The sequence below is a fragment of the Orcinus orca genome, chromosome 8, assembly GCF_937001465.1.
Source record: "Orcinus orca chromosome 8, mOrcOrc1.1, whole genome shotgun sequence".
In the NCBI taxonomy this organism is placed as follows: Eukaryota; Metazoa; Chordata; class Mammalia; order Artiodactyla; family Delphinidae; genus Orcinus; species Orcinus orca.
Genome location: NC_064566.1, coordinates 53757282 through 53776994, shown reverse-complemented (window position 1 = coordinate 53776994; position 19713 = coordinate 53757282). Strand labels below are relative to the sequence as shown.

Below are 19713 nucleotides of genomic sequence, written 5' to 3'. Positions count from 1 at the left end.
TATGGCAATTGTATTTTTCTGCAGTATGTTATAGTTATTTGTGTCCATGTCTGTTTCTCCCACTGAATGGCGAGCTTCTCAATGTGGCCAAGGAGCATGTCTTATCCAACTCTGATTCCCCACACAGCGTGGCCAACGCCTGCTATATGGTAGGTGCTCAATCAAAGTGTAGAATGACATTAAATTACAAGGGCTGAGTTCTTTGTCTTCCTGTGTCATGGATTCTCTGGGAAAGCTGTTGAGATTGTGGGCAGATGATCAATTGGTTTTATATCCCTTTCTTTCCTGTGCATTTTGAAAGGGGCTGGAAGAGGAAGAGAGTTAAAGCTATCTGCGGATCCATATTGCAGAGATTTCAGCCAGGGGTCCTTGGAGAGGGTAGTAATATGAATAATAACTAACGTGTGCAGGGACTCTTATACTTTTACACCCATTAACTCTGCTGGGTCTCACAAGGACTGTAGGATGTAGGCTGGGTAGGCAATATTTGGCTTGTCCCAGTGTTATAGCTGAGGAACCCAAGGCTCAGAAAAATGAAGTGATTTGCTCAAGATTACATCAACTCAAAGGAGAGCTGGGACTCAGACCCAGACCTGTTGACTTCAAATCACACGCTCTTGGGATTGCAGAGGCGACAAAAACACAGACTCTCTTCCTCTTGATAAATGTTTGCAGAATGAAGGAAGGAAACCAACAGTTTAACCCTTGAGGAGGTGTACCTGCATCAGACTCCACTTGTTATCCTCACACGTTTGTTTGCTCATCTAGGGGTTTAGCTCCTCAAAGGTAGGATCCATGCCTTCTCCTTTATTTCTCTCCCCACAGCTCAGGCCTTTGGCAGGCGCCTCACTTTTGCTGGCTCTTGGCTTCCATGTCTATAAAATGAGGAGGCTGAGCTAGAAGTTTAAGTCGGGTCACATTCCCACCAGCGCCCAGCACAGAGCCTGGCCCACAGTTTCCATCACCCTCCCCATGGACGACTCTCAGCTCCAACACTAGAGGCCTCCAGGACTCTAGCTGACATGATGGAGTGTGTACCCTGCACGTTGCAGCCTCTTCCCAGGCTGGCTTTGGAAACCGAGCTTCCTCCAGACAGCAGGACTGCTCCGCTCACACAGATCAAGTTGGGAGCCTCATTAGTCATGTCAGATGACACAGTTAACACTTGGGGCTGGCACGACCAGTTCATCAAAAGCTCCTATATGCCTGGCTCCATCGCTGCAGCTGAGGAACTACTGTATGTGGAGCAGGCAGCACGTCAGAGGAGCAGTGCCAGAGAGCTTCCAAATTGGTTTTGATTAATTGCATGGACATGTCTTTAATTGGTGCCAGGCTAGCGGCCAGAGAACTTATGGGAAAGCAGGATGTTATGCTTTCATTCCCTGAAGTCCCATAAAGCAATGAAAGATGAGGAACAGAATCACTGCTCGTTGAAAATTTATTGACCGTGCAGACCCAGAAAACAAAAATTAACTATCTGAATCGAAACCTAACCTCATTTTCCCAACTCATTGGAAGCCATGCATGTTCCCCTTTGTGCCCCTGGCTTCCTGCTGAGATGTACAACTGAGTGAAAGGTGTGATTTCTAAGGAATGAGTGCTGTAGCATGGAGATGGTACCCTCAGCTTTCCCAGATGGGCGCAGAGGTATCTGGGAAGGTCCCTCCCCTCAGAAACATCTCTTCCTCCAGCGCATCACCGTCCTATGAACTGATATCAGTCGTTGATCCGCTTTGGGTGAAGTATTCATTTACACATTCATTCTTTCTTTTCCATCCTTAGAGATTTGTGTTGAGTGTGTCCTAAATACATAGCACTGTTCTGGTGTCATGGAGAATACAGAATGGAATGGTGTCAAGTACAGATCCTTCCCTAAGGGAAAAGGTTGTCTAGGAGAAAGGAGAGGATGGGTACACAAATGAACTGATGCATGATGGGTGCACCACAGAAAATGAAGCATTGAGATTTGCCATCAGGAGGACTTGGGTTCAAATCTCAGCCCTGATTCTTATTTCTGAGTCACCATGGAAGTCACTCTGATCCTCTGAGTTTTAACTACAGGATAGGATAATAACACTGCACCTGGCTGCCATGAGGCTTATAAGAGGTAGCAGAGTTGAAAGAACACAGTGCAGGACCTGGCACCGACCAGTAAACGGTTGCTAATTCTGAATAAGCGGTACCAGGGAGGTTCTGAGAAAGTGCTATATGACAGTTCATGTATTCAAGGAACAAATGTTTACCAATTACAGACTCTGTGCCAGGCTCTGTGATGGGCATTAGGGATTTAGACAGGAAGTTCTGCCATTGACAAGACTGAGATCCACTAGGGAGTAGCAATGCTATAGTATGGTAAGAATGGCAAGTCATTACATGTGTGCTGACAGAAGTCTGCTCTGAGCCAGTGGGGAGGAAAGGAGACAGTGGTCACTTTTACTCAGGGAAAATAAATAGGATAGATTTGCCTGAAGAGGCGATGCTTGAGCTAAGTCCTAAAAAATGAGAAGATTTTTGTTTGTAGATAAAGCACAAAAGGGTATTCCATGCGCAATACCACAGTGTTCTTTTTGTTTCTAGAACAAGCAGTGGTTATCCCCTGAGATTTTGGAGTTAGCTGCTTTCTTTGTATGGAAAGTTCTTCCCCTAAATTTCCCCAAAGGGGACTTCTTGACATTTATAACCTGGTATTTTCTTTTTTTTTTTTTTTTTTTGCGGTACGCGGGCCTCTCACTGTTGTGGCCTCTCCCGTTGCAGCGCACAGGCTCCGGACGTGCAGGCTCAGCGGCCATGGCTTCACGGGCCTAGCTGCTCCGCGGCATGTGGGATCTTCCTGGACTGGGGCACGAACCCGTGTCCCCTGCATCGGCAGGCGGACTCTCAACCACAGCGCCACTAGGGAAGCCCAACCTGGTATTTTCTTACTCATTCCTTTGTTTATTTTATGTCTCCCTGACTAGAATGACAGGTCCAAGAGAACACAAGATCTTGGCTGTCTTTCTCTCCACTCTATCACAATGTCTAGAACACTGCCTAGCATAGTGTAGGTGTTCAATACATGTTTGTTGCCTGAATAAATAAATAAACAACAGGAGGCACAGGAGGGCCTACTGCAATCAAAGAACCATAAGCACACAGCCTGGTGCACAGCGGGCATTGAATTTTTTTCTCATAAAATTGAACAACAAGGAATACCTAAGGCATAGGCTGGAGGAATTGAGGTGGGAGATAACAGAAGAGGTGGCCTCTGAGCTGCTCCCTGAAGGCCAAGAAGGATGACAATGTGATGGGGATGTTGGGAGGGGATCAGGAGGACTAAGTAAGATAACTTTTCAATCTCTTCTAACCCTGAGCTTCTAAGACTTTCTCCCAAACAAATCAGCTCTTACCAACCTTCCGGGTCTCCTCACTCACACTCCTCCTTTCTACTCCACTCTGTCTGGAGACTGTAAGGACATCTGACACACCATTTCCTGCCAGTGTAAATCACGGACTGATATGTGATGCTTGTTCTCAGTTTTTACCATCCCCCAGGTGGAGATGGCCCTATAACTCAGGGTGGAGGCCCCAAGCAAAGGCAGCCTTTCCACAGGATGGCAAATAAGGGGGAACTTGTTTACCCACCAGCACCTTCCTGGCCCTGCTCCCAGGTAATTTTATGTCCTCTGGTCCTGGATCTGCTCCTTAGTTGGATGCACCTCAGTTCACTTGCTGGAGCACTGATGTGTGACTGTTTAACTGCCGCTGCTTCCTGTCCCAGGGATCCTGGGCCTCAGGGAGCATGAGAAAGAGACAAGAAAGAGAGCTTTATATGAGGTAAGCTTTGACAGTCATAATAAAGGCCAAAAACTAACTTACACTTATATAGTGCTTAACAATTTACAAAGCCCTAGAGAACTCCTGTTCATCCTTCAAGACCCTGCACAAATGTTACCTCTTTTCACCCAACTTCAACTCCAGGTAGAGTTAATCCTTCCCTCCATTATAGCCCTTATTACCTTGTAATGAATTTATTTGCGTATGTGTCTCATTTCCTTCATCAAACCATCAGCACCTTGGGGACAGATCTCTTCTCTCTAGTAAAACACATTTCTTTTTTTCTTAAAAAGTAATTTTCATCATACATATTTTTCTAATTATGAAAGTAATATTTATAGATATAATGATAAAAAATTGTATATATAAAAGTATAATGAAGAAAATTTTAAATCACTTATCAATTTCATCACCCCGATAAAACCACTGGCACCATTTTGAGTATATCTTGAGTCTTTTTTTAGCATACAGAAAGTAAAAATGGACTATGTAATGCATCTGTTTTATAGTCTGGCTTTAGCATCTATTCCATTGTGAACATAAACACGTCATTGACAGTTCTTCAAAAACATCATTTTAAATGGCTGCATTATTTTCATTTAATGAGTATACCACAGTTTACCTGACAATTTCCTCATTGTGGGACATTTGGACCAGTTACTTCTTTTTACTGTCTTACAAATAAAATAAATAACTGTATACATAAATCTTTGTCTGCATCTTTGACTATTTCCCTAAGAAAGATTCCTAGAAATGGAATGTCTAAGTCAGCAAAATGCCAGGGGTGAATTATCCATAAAGGCTAATAATGGAGAGAAGCCAGAGGTACCAAGTCAACTTTAAGATGCCTAGATATCTTGCATGGGATTTTGCAAACAGACTGGACACAAAACCCATTTCCCCATTTAAAGTTTTATGGCTTTGGCAATTTGGACAACCATTCTGAGTTTCCATTTTCTTATCTAAAAAATGAAGACAATAAATGTCTTTCTCACAGAATGATTCCTTCTGATCTGGGAACTTCCAGAAACATGATCAACTATCCTAATATAGATGGGTTTCCCATCCCACCCCCTGCTACAGACACGTAGAGATGCTGGATGAACTATAACAGACGTTATATTTTTATTGCCAAATTTGAAAAAAATAAAGAGAAATCCCCAGATATCAAAAATGAAAAAGAAATGAAAAGCTCAAAGCCAGAACAGGTCATAGGTGACGTGCCTTAGCTGCCACAAGGATTTCACACTTAGCTATAGTTCCTGAGATCTGCAGGCCAGGGTTCCACCGAACACTAAGGAGTAGGAGATGGGGCTCCAGTCCTGGGCAGGTGAGAAAGCTGGAACTGAGCCCCTTGCATACAGCTCTGACATTGGAAGCTTTGTCCCCTTCCATGAAAAGGAGACTGGAAAAACTCTACCCCAAGGTTAGAGAAGTTCAAGGAACCTTGATGTCTGAAGAGGCCTTGGGAAGGGAAATGGCACTCAAGAGAAACAGAAATCCCAATCAGTGTCAAATGCGTATGGAGGTTTAAATTTACTCTACCTGTATGTGCAGACAGCTAGTGAGGTAAATTAACAGAAAAATTGGTCCAGACCTTAAAATTCTTAGGTTAGGGCTGAAGTAAGACCTATTAAAATTCTTAGGTTTAGGCTGAAGTGAATTCAAAATAGCTCTGCAGGGATGTTTACCAATCCAGGGCTTGCAGAATCCACTAGAAAAAACGATCCCTGATGAAGCTGCTCCTGAAAAGTATCAAACCACATGAGGAAAGAAATGAGCAAAATGGAGAGTCAACCAACACAACAAACTAGAGAGAAGAAGGGTTAAAACAGAACCATTTAAAAGAGACTGTGGGTGGGAGGGAGTGTCAAGAGGGAGGGGATATGTGGATATATGTATACATATAGCTGATTCACTTTGTTATACAGCAGAAACTAACACAACATCATAAAGCAATTATACTCCAATAAAGATATAAAAAAATTAAATTAAACCTCTTTTCTATTCAACTATAAATAAATAAATAAATAAATAAAGACTGTGGGGACTTCCCTGGTGGTGCAGTGGTTAAGAATCCACCTGCCAATGCAGGGGACACGGGTTCGAGCCCTGGTCCAGGAAGATCCCACATGCCACGGAGCAACTAAGCCCGTGCGCCACAACTACTGAGCCTGTGCTCTGGAGCCCGCGAGCCACAACTACTGTGTGCCACAACTACTGAAGCCCACGTGCCTAGAGGCTGTGCTCCGCAACAAGGGAAGCCACCACAATCACACCGCAACGAAGAGTAGCCCCTGCTCATCGCAATGAGAGAAAGTCCGTGCACAGCAGTGAAGACCCAACTCAGCCAAAACTTGTTTCTTTAATTAATTATTTTTAAAAAAGGAAGAAGAAAATTCAATCTAGAAAAATAAGTTAGATGTAAGGAGGGGGATGCAAGTGAGGTGCTAGAGTCAGCTCTTATCAGCCCAAAGAGCGACTGTTAAATTTTAAGGAATTTTGAGAACTGGTTGTAAAACACAGTCATTGCTAAAAATTAAATTATACAAACTTGCAGTTAAACGAATTACGTTCAAAATAAAGGTAAAAAATCCTCACAGTGCATCACTTCTTAATTATTTTACTACAATTTTTCTATTATCTATGCACTTGAGGTTATTATCTCCCACATCTATATGGTAGAAATACTATAGAATGGTGTGCTGCTGTGCATCTTTTTCCTTCTCTATATTTCAGTGATGTCACATTGGTAACTTGAGTATTTGCACCTCAGAGCTCAACAAATGCTACAAGTCAGGGCTCCCTTACTCCTACTACATGAGAACTGGTTGTTAAACATCTAAACACCACTGAATATAAGAAATAATGGTTTACACTGCTAGGTATATATCCAAGAGAACTGAAAACCTATGTCCACAAAAATACTTGTACACAAATGTACGTAGCAGCCTTACGTATAATACCAAAAAGTGGAGCTAACTCAAAAGTCCACCAACTAATGAATAGATAAATAAAATATGGTTTATCCATAAAAGGGAATATTATTCAGGCATAAGAAGGAATGAAGGACTGATACATGTTCCAACATGGATGAACATTGAAAACATTGTGCTAAGTGAAAGAAGCCAGACACAAAAAGCCATGCATTACATGATTCCATTTATATGAGACACCCAGAATAGATAAATCCATGGAGACAGAAAGTAGATTAATGGCTGCCAGCGGTTAGGGATAGGAGGAATGGGGAGATTTCTTTTGGGGATAATGAAAATGTTCTAAAATTAGAGCGTGGTGATGGTTGCACAATTTTGTGAATATGCTAAAAACTATTGAATTGTATCTTTAAAATGATGAATTTTATTGTACACAAACTATATTTCAATAAAAAGAAAGGACTAAAGAAAGGTAGGCAGAGAAGTTGGTATGCATGTTTGTAAATATAAATAAATTCTGGTTGTTAAAACATCTAATGGAGGGGGGGTGAGTGGTTAAAAGTCAGTTGGAACTAAAATACTAAAAACCAAATTAAGTGGAAGATAGAGGGGGTGGAGAACAGAATTAAAGAACTCTAAAGTTCCTGAAATTTTCACAGTGTGCTAAAGATAGTGATTAACTTAACAATGTTAGGTTGAGTACGCACATTGATAACGTAAGAACACCCACTGAAGGAATATAATTAGAATGTATAACTTCCAAACCACTAGTGAGGCAAAAAAGGGAGCAAAGAAAACAACCAAAGTAAAAGAGGGCAGGGTAAGAGAATAAAGCAAGTAAAACACATGGCAAAGGACAAAACAAAGGGGGAAAATATCCACAATAGGTCATAAGTAGAAGAAATGTAAACACGCTTAAGAAAAGACAAAGATTCTCAGATTGGATTCTTAAAAATCCAGCTGTATGTTGGTTACAAGAATGCATTCGGGCTTCCCTGGTGGTGCAGTGGTTGAGAGTCCGCCTTCCGATGCAGGGGACGCGGGTTCGTGCCCCGGTCTGGGAGGATCCCACATGCCGCGGAGCGGCTGGGCCCGTGAGCCATGGCCGCTGAGCCTGCGCGTCCGGAGCCCGTGCTTCGCAGCGGGAGAGGCCACAGCAGTGAGAGGCCCGCGTACGCAAAAAAAACCCAAAAAAGCAAAAAAAAAACCAGAGTAGCCCCCACTTGTTGCAACTAGAGAAAGCCCGCATGTAGCAACGAAGACCCAAGGCAGTTAAAAATAAATAAATAAATTTATTAGGAAAAAAACAGAAAAACAGGTGTTTAAACAAAAACTTGTACACACATGTTCATAGTAGCACCATTTATAAGAGTCAAAAGGTGGAAACAACCTAAATATCCATCAGACATTTAAACATCAACAGATAAACAAGAAGTGGTATATCAATACAACAGCCTGTTACTCAGCCCTAAAATGTAATGAAGTTCTGATGCATGCTACAACATGGATGAATCTTGAAAACATTGTGCCAAGTGAAAGAAGCCAGCCACAGTGGCCACATATTGCATGACTCCATTTATTTGAAATGTCCAGGACAGGCCAATCCACAGAGACAGGAAGTTGATTAGTGGTTGCCAGGGGCTAGGGGAAAGGGGGTGAATGGGGAGTGACTGTTCAATGGACACAACGTTTCCTTTTGGAGTGTTCTGGAACTAGATAGCGGTGATGATTGCACAACACTGTGAATGTGCTAAATGCCACTGAAATGTACACTTTAAAATGGCTAAAATGGTGAGTTTAATCCGAAATTTAAAGAAGCAATTTCCATAAGTCTATTCTTTCATTCATCTATCAGACATTTATTGAACAGCTCCAGGGAGGCTTTATTCCGGATGCAGGCAATACAGAGAAATCAGATGTGATCTTGGCTTTCAAGTTCATGGGTTGGTAGGGGAGGAAAAACATTCTGCAGACAATTAAGTTCAATTAAGTGTTAGGGTTTCCTTCACTGAAGAATGGGCATTGTACACTGTGGGGACTGCTTTGCCAAGAAGTGAGGGGTAGAGAATAGCAACGGTAAGGCTGAGGCTTGAGTGCTGAGTAGGAGTTTTCTAGGTGGATGGCAGCAAGGATGGATTTGAGACAGCGGGTGTGACCTGAGCAGGCTCAAAACGCTGGCATCAAAAAGCCTCCGGTTTTCAGCAAACTCCAAACTAAATAGCACGTGTGCAGCAGCGCAGAGGATGGACTTCAGGACAGTGACGTGAGAGGTGGGTGACCACCCTGTCTGGTTGCAGTAGGTGACGCTAAGACATGTTAGGGGAATGACCTGGACTTGACTGCATGTGAGAGTCAAAGGAAGTATGATGCCAAGATTGGGCTACTTTGTTGGTAGTGGAAACTGCCAGTCCCTAAAGTGGGTCTGCAGGACATTCTGTTCTCAGGGGACGTGAAACTAGAATTTACACTCCCCCCCATCTTATGTATTCTACTATTTTTTATTGATTTTTTTTCTTTTTGTATTTATATTTGAAACCTACTTCCCTTTTCTTTGGGCTTCCTCTGTTTTCCTGTTTGAAATATATGTTACTCTGGAAATGTCATGGCATAGTATAGTGGCATTTACAAGTGAAATGTAAAGAATTTTCAGAACATCTAGAAACGCAAGTCTAGGGTTTAGGAATATAAGCCCTAACGATGTGATAGCGTTCATGCCTTCAGACACTGTGTCATAAATATAAACACACCCGAAAATTTGAGACAGCATAGAAGAGATAGTTGAGAACTTTATTAGAATTTATGTGCCCAGATTTTTAAAAATGTATATGAGAAATATTAAAAACACAAAACATAACACGCTAGGGAAGAACATCCGGAAAAAATGAATGACAGAATGCCAACATTTACTTGTGAATACACAGTCTGGGAGAAGGACCAGGGGGCCTGGACACCCCAGGAAAACTTGGAAAAACCTTTGCACCACCTTCTCTGTCATAAATATGTTCCCCACAAACTGCATGTAAATCAGTTGTTGGTAAATCATATTTATCAAATGCAAGGGTGACAATTATTTTAAAGTTATCTTAAGAATGTACACTTTAGTAAAGGATATTATTACCAATGGAGTAATGGAAAAAAACCTCACTGGACCAAGAGAAATTCAAGGTCCTTCATTATTATCCTGGCTCTGCCACCAACTAGATGTGTGATTAGAGAAAATTCACTCAATCTCCCTGGGCCAATTTCCTCATCTAATCTGGGTTGTACCTCTGAATTTTCACTTATTAGATTCTTAAAGCAAGATACAGGGGTACTGGCTCACAGCCTAATGTCTAGTTTCTTCTGAAAGGTGATACTGCAGGACAGAACTGAGGGCCCTTTTACATAAGAGGAGCCGGGGATGGCAAGGCCAGCAGGCCAGTTACCAATGCTTTACCAATGCTTTGTGTGTTTTGCCTCTTTATACTCCACTTTCTCATTCCTACAATCACCCTAACTGTGATGATAACAACTTTTGTTCCAAATTCTTTACAAAAGCTTGTTCCTTAGAGCTGTGCTCTGGGAGAGACTGACAGTCTAAGGTAGGAGCCCATTCCCAGTGGTCTCTCCACCTCTGGCCCTTTCCCTACCCCCACAAGGCCGGTACTGCCTAAGGGCAAGGGCTATACCCTCTATGCCTAGTACAGGCCCAGGCCTAAAGAAGGAATTCAGTAAATGACTATTCACTGGATGTTTTTGAAGGAGCAAGCTGAGGCAGAGAGATGGGTCTGGTGAAATAACTGAATCCTAGGGGTGAACTTTTGGCTACTTCTTTAAACATTTCTGAACTTCCCAAATTTTCTACAATGGGCAAAAATATATAGAAACCACAAGTATTAAACCCTCTTTTTCCAGGCTTTTAGTCAATGCCCTGGTTTCCCATAAATAATGTAAATTTTGTCCGGTTCTCCGATGTTTGGAACAGAACAAAGGTCACACATCTTTTAAGAGAAACAGCTAGTACAGTTTCCTAGTTCATTTTGCTTAAACAGCAAAGAAACAATGCATTTGTCTTTGTGGACAAATGCCGTCTAGCTCCAAGCAAGGACCCCTGCCAACTGGCTTCAGAAAAGGCCATTTATCAACAGTGTTTAGGCACCACCTTGATTAATCTGCCATACAGGAAGTACAAAGCACATCTGTAAGCATTCTTTTGTCTTCTTAAGCAAAATAGGTTTAGGCCGTATTAACTTGAAAGAGGTAGAAGGCAATGGGTCAGGCCTTCCGCTGATTACTACCATGCTGTAGACTAATTCAGGAACTGTTCGGAAGACTGAAGAAGCAAAGGAAATTACTCTCTGTTGAGTACTTACTACATGCCAGATATTGTGCTGGGCACCCCATATACATTATTTTAATGTAAGCCTCACATCTAACAATAACTATCTAACATACTATATTTTCACTCATTTATCTTATTTCTTGTCTGTCTCCCCCACTTAAATGTAAGCTCATAAGAAGAAACATTTTTTTTGTCTTGTTCACTGCTGTATCCTCAGTGTCTACAACAGGGTCAGATACATATAAACAATCAATAAATATTTGTTGAATGAACAAAGTGAACATCTCCATGAGACAGGTTTTATTATTCTCCTTTTATGGATGAGTAACCTGAAGTGCTCCAGTGGTGCAAATGAACTGCCCAAAGTCCCATGGCTTGTTAAGGAGCAGGACAAACCCCAGTCTCACTCCTTTGTTCTTTCTATAGACCAAGAGACTTAGACCTTGAAAAACTTTTCCAGCTTGACAAATCTGTAGCCTAGATGCCTATAAAACATGTATTTACTTTGGGTACTCATTTGAAAATCTGAAATTTCACCGAGGAGATATATTTGGCATTTTAATGGTAAACATTTTGCTAAAATAACAATGAAAGACACATTTTCCCAACAGAACAATTTCATCTATGGATAGACAGGAATTATCTACATCATTTCATACCTGAAAATCCTGTGAATAATTACTCTTCAGATATAAATAAAGGCACAGTAATTCTGGACACCAACAAAAACATTTGCAAACTTTCGAGTTTCCTAAGTTACATCATTAAGATGACTATTGATATTCATGTGGTATTCTCAGTGTGAAATATCAAATACTCCCATGTACATCCGTGTTGAGTGTCCCAGCATGGGAAGAGGTAGACTCGGCACATCAAAAGCCATTCCTATCCTAAAGAAATGATATGGGAAGCTCAAGGATTCTTCAGAGAATCAGTTGTAATAAAATCCATCTCAAGAATATTCATTTTGTATGAGAGAATGGAAGAATGAGGTTAATTTTACCCAGGAGAATACTTCAAATCCTTTCCATTTGTCAGAATATATTTGATCCATATGTGCTCCTTTACCTCCCTAGGACCACATAACAGGAACATGCCGTTTGTGGTGTCTTCTCATATCACTCGGGATTTTTGTAGGGATTCTGGTCCCCTTCTCCTTCGGGGAAGGCCCCTTTCCCTTCTGTCCCACTCCTGCTACCAATACAATAGTATCATACAGTCTCCATGTGGACCCAGCCAGTTAATTGTTCCTGGACCAAACTAATGGTTTGGCCCCATTCTCTCCATTGCCAACTTTTGGTGCTATTGTTTTATTCTGATAATAAAAGTATTAATATTTTAGAAAAATATTTTTGGATTTATGTATATAATTTTGTATGTCACTCTTTTCACTTATAAGTATTTTGCCATGCTGTTTTAACACTTCACAAACATTAATTATAATGACTGCATAATAGTCTACTATATCATCATAGTGTAATTTACTTAACCAATTTTCTACTGTTGGACTTCTGGATTGTTAAAGCATAAACTCTGCCCACATTTCAGACCATTTCTTTTTCTTTTTTTTTTTTTTTTGCGGTACGCGGGCCTCTCACTGTTGTGGCCTCTCCCGTTGCGGAGCACAGGCTCCGGACGCGCAGGCTCAGCGGCCATGGCTCACGGGCCCAGCCGCTCCGCGGCATGTGGGATCTTCCCGGACCGGGGCACAAACCCGTGTCCCCTGCATCGGCAGGCGGACTCTCAACCACTGCGCCACCAGGGAAGCCCCAGACTATTTCTTTAGGACAGATTCCCAGAAGTAAAATTAGAGGATCAGAAGTTATAAACATTTTTAAAGCTCCTGATAGATACTGCCAAATTGCTTTTCAGAAAGCTGTTGCCAATTTACACTTCCAACATTGCCAGCGTGTTTTTCTACCAATACAGATTGGTCTAAAGAATAATAAAATTCAAGTGGAACATATAGTCCTTAAATTATTAATGCAGCTGGAGAGGCATCATGACCACAGCAGAGAGGCCTGTGGCAAACGTCATACCTTTTTCCAGGTATGCAATTAACAATGAGTTAGTGTGAGCACATGGAACAGAAGTTTTGCAAGAGTGAACAGCAATATAATTAGATTTCAGACTCAAATCTAAGGCTTGTGTCTGCTTTGTCTGTTGCTGTACCCTAGCACATAGGACAGTGCCTGGCACATAGAGGCACTCGATAAAAATTTGCTGAATTAACACAGAATCTCCTTTCAGATGCAGTTTTTCAGCAGCTGTAGGATTTAGCCACTCCTGGATTCAAAGGAAACATGACTGGCTGGATTAAACATCCTTGCAAAGGTCTGTTCAATCCTGAGATTCTATTTCAACTTTGGAAAATCAGTTTAAGTGAAGGTGACACAATATGGCACTCTTTAGGAGAAAAACAAGTAAACATATCTAAAAGAACATAGCTTGGTACCAGTTGCCAATATATATATATATAATTTTTTTACAAGCATGCAAAAAAATATAATTCAATGAGTTTTGTCACCTCCATAGTAGTCCCTTTCATAGATGATAACAAACTTATTCAAATGCTGCTCATGGTCAAGGCAATTTTGGAATTACCTTCAGTTCATTCTGTTATCACTGGTTGTAACTTGGCACCATTTTCAGTATTGCCAATTTTTTTTGGAAATATTACAAGGGCAAAATATAGGTAGTAGTTTGTGTACTATAATTTTTAGCCGAGAACAGCACAAAACTTATTTTGTGAATCAGAATATGGTCAAGGTAATACAGTCAATCATTCAGCTCTAGTTCACGCTCCTGGCACCATAAAGACTACCTTCAATATTCCACAATTTCTATAGTAGTAAATTGTCAGACATTGCCAGATCAGTTTGGCATTAACAATGTTACTGATGGATCAATCATCTGTCATTTTTATATACACATTTTATATACATTAGACCAGGGGTCAGCAAACTATGGCCCATGGACCAAATCTGGCCCACCATCTGGTTTTCTATGAACTTACTGCAAGCTAAGAATTTTTTTAATATTCTCAGTGGTTTGAAAAAAATATTTTGTGACATGTGAAAACTATATGAAATTTAAATCCCCGTATCCATAAATGAAGTCTCATTAGGACACAGCCATGCTCATCTGTTTCCATATTAGCTATGTCTGGTTTTGCATTAAAATGTTGAGAAATTACAATAGCCACTGTATGGCCCACACAGCCTAAGACATTTCCTTTACAGAAGAAGTTTGCTGACCTCTTCACTAAATGCAAGTGGGACCTAAGAAGTACTGAAGTTTCCCACTACAGATTTTTTGTTTCTGGATATTAATACTGGGAGAAGGGTGATGCAACTGGGACAGTATTTGCAAGGATCTGATAAGACAGAGACTAGAGAAGATAAATATGAGTGTTGCCTCAAATAGGATGTCAAAGCCTGGCAGAATCTGAGGGGTCTGATCCAACTAAGGAGTTAGAGAACACAGGGTTACATATACAATCCCAGCAGCAAAGAAGACTCTTATTGAGCCACATGGGACCCTGGTGACCAATCCCAAGGAGCCTAGTGAGACTTGCTGGCAATGAGGTCTGTAAACGGCAGGCTGGCTGATCAGCAGATGTGATACAGCGACAGTTCCCAATAGTACCCCACTCCTGTACTAGATATCCTCAAGTCATTTAGCATCCAGATTTATCCGGGCACCTCCAAAGTCTGAACTCTAAGAAGTGGATCTGAAAGGAAGGCTCTGGAAAGCAGGCCCCATGTACACATTCTTCCCAAACAATAACATTTCAGTGAGAACTCAGAGCCAGGGGCAGAATTCAGAAGACTGCAGAACTACCCACATTTTTCGAAATCAAAGATTGGTGAATACTTTATTCTTTCTGTTTTTGATCATTACCAGTGGGACAGGTGGAAGGTGGGATGATGGGTGGAGAACGGACTGGATAAACTCAATGACGAAATGATCTGCCCTGGAAAGTGTTTATTCCTCCCAGACTTCCAGCTGTAGTGTATAACATTCCATGTGGATTTTGAACCAGAATGGGGAAGGGGAAGTTCAGCCTGAAACCCAGAGAGATTCCTTGACTGTGTGTTTAGCTTGAGAATTATGGTCAAGGTTTGCAGATGGCCAGCTCTCTTCCTGACAACCTACAGAGAGCCAGGCTTCATCTCTTATGGTTAGATGGAGCTTCTCCTGCCAGGGAAAATACAGTTGCTGGGAGACTGCGATTTGCATATTATATCTCTGAAAAACTTTCGTAACTCCTGAGTACTAGAGGTAACCAAATTGCCTCAAGAAACTGGTAATACTGGTTGCCTCTGGGGAGTGGAACCCCTCGTGGCTAAGGGTGAGAGGGAGCTTTTTTGTTCCTTCCCAGTGTGCCCCTTATATATGAAGGCAATCTGGGGCCAGGGATGGAGCAATTTCTTTACTCAAGACTATAGGGCTGGGAATTCCCTGGCGGTCCAGTGGTTAGGGCTCTGTGCTCTCACTGCTGAAGGCCTGGGTTCAGTCCCTAGTTGGGGAACTAAGATCCCACAAGCTGCGTGGCACTGCCAAAAAAACCCCCCACAAAACAAACAAAACAAAAGACTATAGGGCTGAAGTGGGGAGCTGGAAGAGGGATCTAAAAATCAGAAGAGAGAAAAGTTGCAGTTGAGTGGAAAACCATGACCAAAAGGGGAATTCAAGGTAAGCATACCAAAGTGGCCAAAAGCAGCTATTGGAGGGTGTGGTCCAGAACCAGAAAACAAAGCCCAGGGAAACAGAAGAGCAAGAGCAAACTGGAGAATAAACTGAGTGATATCTGAGAAAAGTCAAGGACAAGGGCCTAGGGCATGATGGGTGGAACCCTGAGATTATAGGATCAAAAAGCTCAAGAGGCCTAGGCAGCAAGGTGCAGGCCGGGCAAAATTCATGTCAGAAATAAAACAGATTCGGCAGGTGGACAGATAAGGGGTACTGTTACATGAGAACTGTCTGAGGACAGTCTTTTGAGATTATGCTCTAAACTGGTGTGTAGAGATTCTGAGCAGCCATGTGTGAATGGTTTGCTCTGCATGAATATTTTTACTTCCCTCCAAACTCGAGGCTTCCTAGGGTGTATTATCATCTTATTGAATATTTTCTGAGAAGCCTTGCAAACGGGCAATGGGTTCAGGTAGTGCAGTTCAACCTGACTACCGTCCAGGAGATGATCTAAGGTTATAAGGTAAGTCCTTTTCATTACAGCTACTTGTAACAATTTGAATTCACCCTCCTGATTACCTGCTTCTGGTTGCTTTGCGTCCAAACCCTGTCTGGGACAACATGGCTTCCAGTATCCTACTCTCCAACATGGTCGTGGTCCAGCACCTTTGGCAGGGTCACTCCAGCCCTGTTTACAGGACAGGGATAAATCCAGAAATAAGTTCTCTCAGGACCTCTGTGTTATCACAGATTGGAAATAATGCCTGTAGGTACTGTTGTGGGAACCTGGCCTAGGCATAGGGGCATACAATTCTGCAACAATTACCCCCTGGGCTGAGCAAGGATTAATATTGGTTCAGTCACCAAGTGGCCAGCTGTGGCGGCTTTCTTCCAGAAGTGCAGTGTCCCTGTTGCAAAGGCCTTATGGGGAGCCCAGGGCCTTATCCGATGTAGGAAGATGTAATGGTCCTGAGATGGAATGTCTAGAAATTGCTAAGCAGGCAGACGTCTGTGAGCTGTTGCTTGGTTTGAGAGCTTTCCTGAACAATATCTTTTATTTGTGAGATAAGGTCTAAGTTTCAGAGTGCCTCAAAGCTGACAGGTATTAGTGGGAAACTTGTAATTTTTTGAAGGTGATAGTGAAAAGAACTAAAAACAGCTGTGTTGAATAAATGTTGGGCCTCTACTATCAACCAATACTGTTTACTAACTTACCAGTTAAATAATAGGAATGTAAGAATCCTTGGGTTAAAACATAGACATTGGCCAATCCTGTGAAATGCTGTTACTAACCATTCCCCCCACCCAACACACACACACACACACACACACACACACACACACACACACACACACACACTCCTCCACCAGGCATTCTGAGATGTTTCCAGTCTATGTGGTATTACTTGGAACCCAATTGGGAAACGTTCCATTCCATAAATCCTGGCAGAGAGCCAGAAAGAGATAAAGGAGTCTCAACTAGGAAAGACTGCTTTTTTGAAGGTTTGATGAGAAACTTAGATAATCAAATAAGTAGGCTATTATATAAACCTATCCACAGACTCAGGGGAAGCAATTTATAAACTACTAGCATAGAGTTGGGGGCGGAGAGAGGAAGCAAGTCATCCCAAATTATTTATCTTCTGTATAACACCATTATCTTCCTCTTTGGACTTTGCTATTTCAGCCAATAGTGCCCTCATTGTCCTACTGACGGAGGTTCGGAGCCTCATGCTGTTCTACCCGCCTGGGAAGCATGCCCTCATTTCCTAGCCTCCTTGTCCCATCCTTCCTTACGGATCCAGTCCAGGAACTACCTCATCCATGGAGTCCACCCAGCCCTTGGTGACCTTATTTCATAATATCACACTGTCAATGCTCAGCAGTGTTCTAAACACTGAAGGTGCTTAAAAAAAAAAAAAAACCCAACAAGGTTGATATTAGTTACTAGAAACAGGCTGCGGTGTGGGAATCAGCACGTAGGCAGCAGACTCCCTTAATTCAAGGTCTAGAGTGTCACCTTGTCTTCCTCCTCACATATCACAGCCTGGACCTTAGTGCCCTGGTTTCTATTTTCCAGGACCAGATCCTCCTCCTCCATCAGAGGGGATACACCCAAATGAGGGGGGGGCGGGGTTCCAAAGCACAAGACTAGAATGAAACAAACCCAGCACTTCTGTGAGGGGTAGGTCTGTGAGAAGGTCAGGATGGGTGGCCAACCCCTGAGTTCTGAGGGGCTCCCACTGAGTCATTTGGGAGGGATCGGCCCTTAGCATTGCTCACTATGTCAGTATGCCACTGCCTCCTGTACCATACCTCAGGCCCTGACTGTGAAGCAGGCTGGAACTGTAGGCCTTCTTTTGGGGTCCTCCCAGCAGAGTATGCCTCCCTGGGCACAGAGAGAGAGACTCCAAGAGGTCCTGCTCCCACTTTTCATTCGTATGATCCCCTGAGGCAGAATACTGAGAACAAAGGAAGAGGACAGTCACAACAAGCTAACGTCTGGACAGTGAAGAAAAAACTTGGTAAGGAAAAAAAAAAGAAAAGTCAAGCACAAGCAAGTACCAGAAGCCAACAGCCAGAAGTTCTTCAAAGTTGTGGAGAACAGCAAGGAAGATGACCCAAGAGTCCAGCAAAGAGTAAGTTGCAGGGCCATGACATGTAGAGAGGAGTCATAAAGAAGCTGAAAATAGATGAGCGGCAAATGAAGGTGCCTAACCTTGAGGCAGCTTTCTAGTTTGGGTTCAGCTACCCCAGATTCCTTTCACCACGGTGTGAACCAATCCTGAGCCGCCCTGCTGGGAAGGCTTGTTGAAGATGAAGTCTGCAGCAGCTGGCTGGCAGGAGGGATTTTGGGATGGGATACAGGCAGAGGCATTTCCCCACCAGCTTCGCACTGGAGATGACTCCATGGTTCAGAATTTGTTACTTTTTCCCTCACACATGAGCTATTTTTCCTAGTTTCCTTTGAATGATCAGACCGAAAGTCAAGTTTTCGAGGTTTAGGCTCATCCTTCAAAATACCCGATATAACTTTTGCAGATACCTTCCTCATATTCAAGTTTTCTTTCAGAATGAGCCTAACGGTTTCTTTATCTAAATTTAACTCTTCAGCCATCATCCTCACAGTTAACTGCCTATTCGAACAAACCAAGTCCTTGACCTTCTGGATATTTTCATCCGTCCGGTGGGTGACTGGACGACCACTTCGGGCATCATCTCGAATGTCTTCCCGCCCTTCTTTAAACCTTTTATGCCAGTCGAAAACTCTGGCCCTTGACATGACTTCATCCCCATAAGCTTCTTTTAAAAGATGGTGAGTTTCACTTGCAGACTTGTTCAATTTCACGCAGAATTTGATACTAATCCTTTGTTCTAGATATCGGTCACTCATTTTGGCACTCAAATAACACAGGAACGTTAAAATGCCACGAGTGTGAGGGGAAGACAGAGGGACCAATCTCTATAGGGCTGCAGGTGGAATCATGTCGCTATTCTTGCTCCTCTGAAGACTCATCAGGGAAGAGTAATTGCTTTTCTGAGTTTCAGACCCTCGGCTTCCAATCTAGAAGCTAACGGGGCCAAAGAGTAGCTGCAAAGCTGGGGAAAATGAAAGCTCCTAGAACCCACGTCTGCGTCCAACTCCGCGGCACGGAGATCTGCTGGGGGTGTGAAAACCAGTTACTGAGGCCGTCCCGTTCCGCGGCCCTTAAGAGTCTATGGCGATTTCCGCAATAAAAGCCTATGTGGTGTTAATTTAAGCAAGCAAGAAGCGATGCACCGGTGATGTAACGTGCAAGCTCGCCCCAGACCTGCAGAAACCCGCGCACGCGAAACCTACCGGAGCTGCCCCGGGATCCGAGGCTCTAGAGGCCGGGAGACACGCCCGCACGCGCCATTCCCTCCACTCTCGGGGTAGGCCGTGCGCAGGCGCACTGCGGCAAACTG

The 19713-nt window shown here is 42.7% G+C and overlaps 1 protein-coding gene across 2 annotated transcripts; it reads right to left on the bottom strand.

The window, feature by feature from the left end:
* Nucleotides 1-1188: 1188 nt before the first annotated feature.
* On the bottom strand, nt 1189-19664 carry GVQW3 (GVQW motif containing 3). Of its 2 annotated transcripts, none has more exons than XM_033405759.2 (2): nt 18695-19664; nt 1189-1473 (listed from the first exon to the last, which is right to left on the bottom strand). In XM_033405759.2, exons 1-2 carry the CDS (start codon nt 19157-19159, stop codon nt 1189-1191), a joined length of 750 nt encoding a protein of 249 aa, XP_033261650.1. In that variant the 5' UTR covers nt 19160-19664. The 2 variants fall into 2 exon arrangements, with proteins under 2 accessions (XP_033261650.1, XP_033261649.1); XM_033405758.2 differs by lacking the exon at nt 1189-1473 and adding an exon at nt 8022-16453 and having other exon boundaries at nt 18082-19664.
* Between the last annotated feature and the right edge of the window lie 49 nt (nt 19665-19713).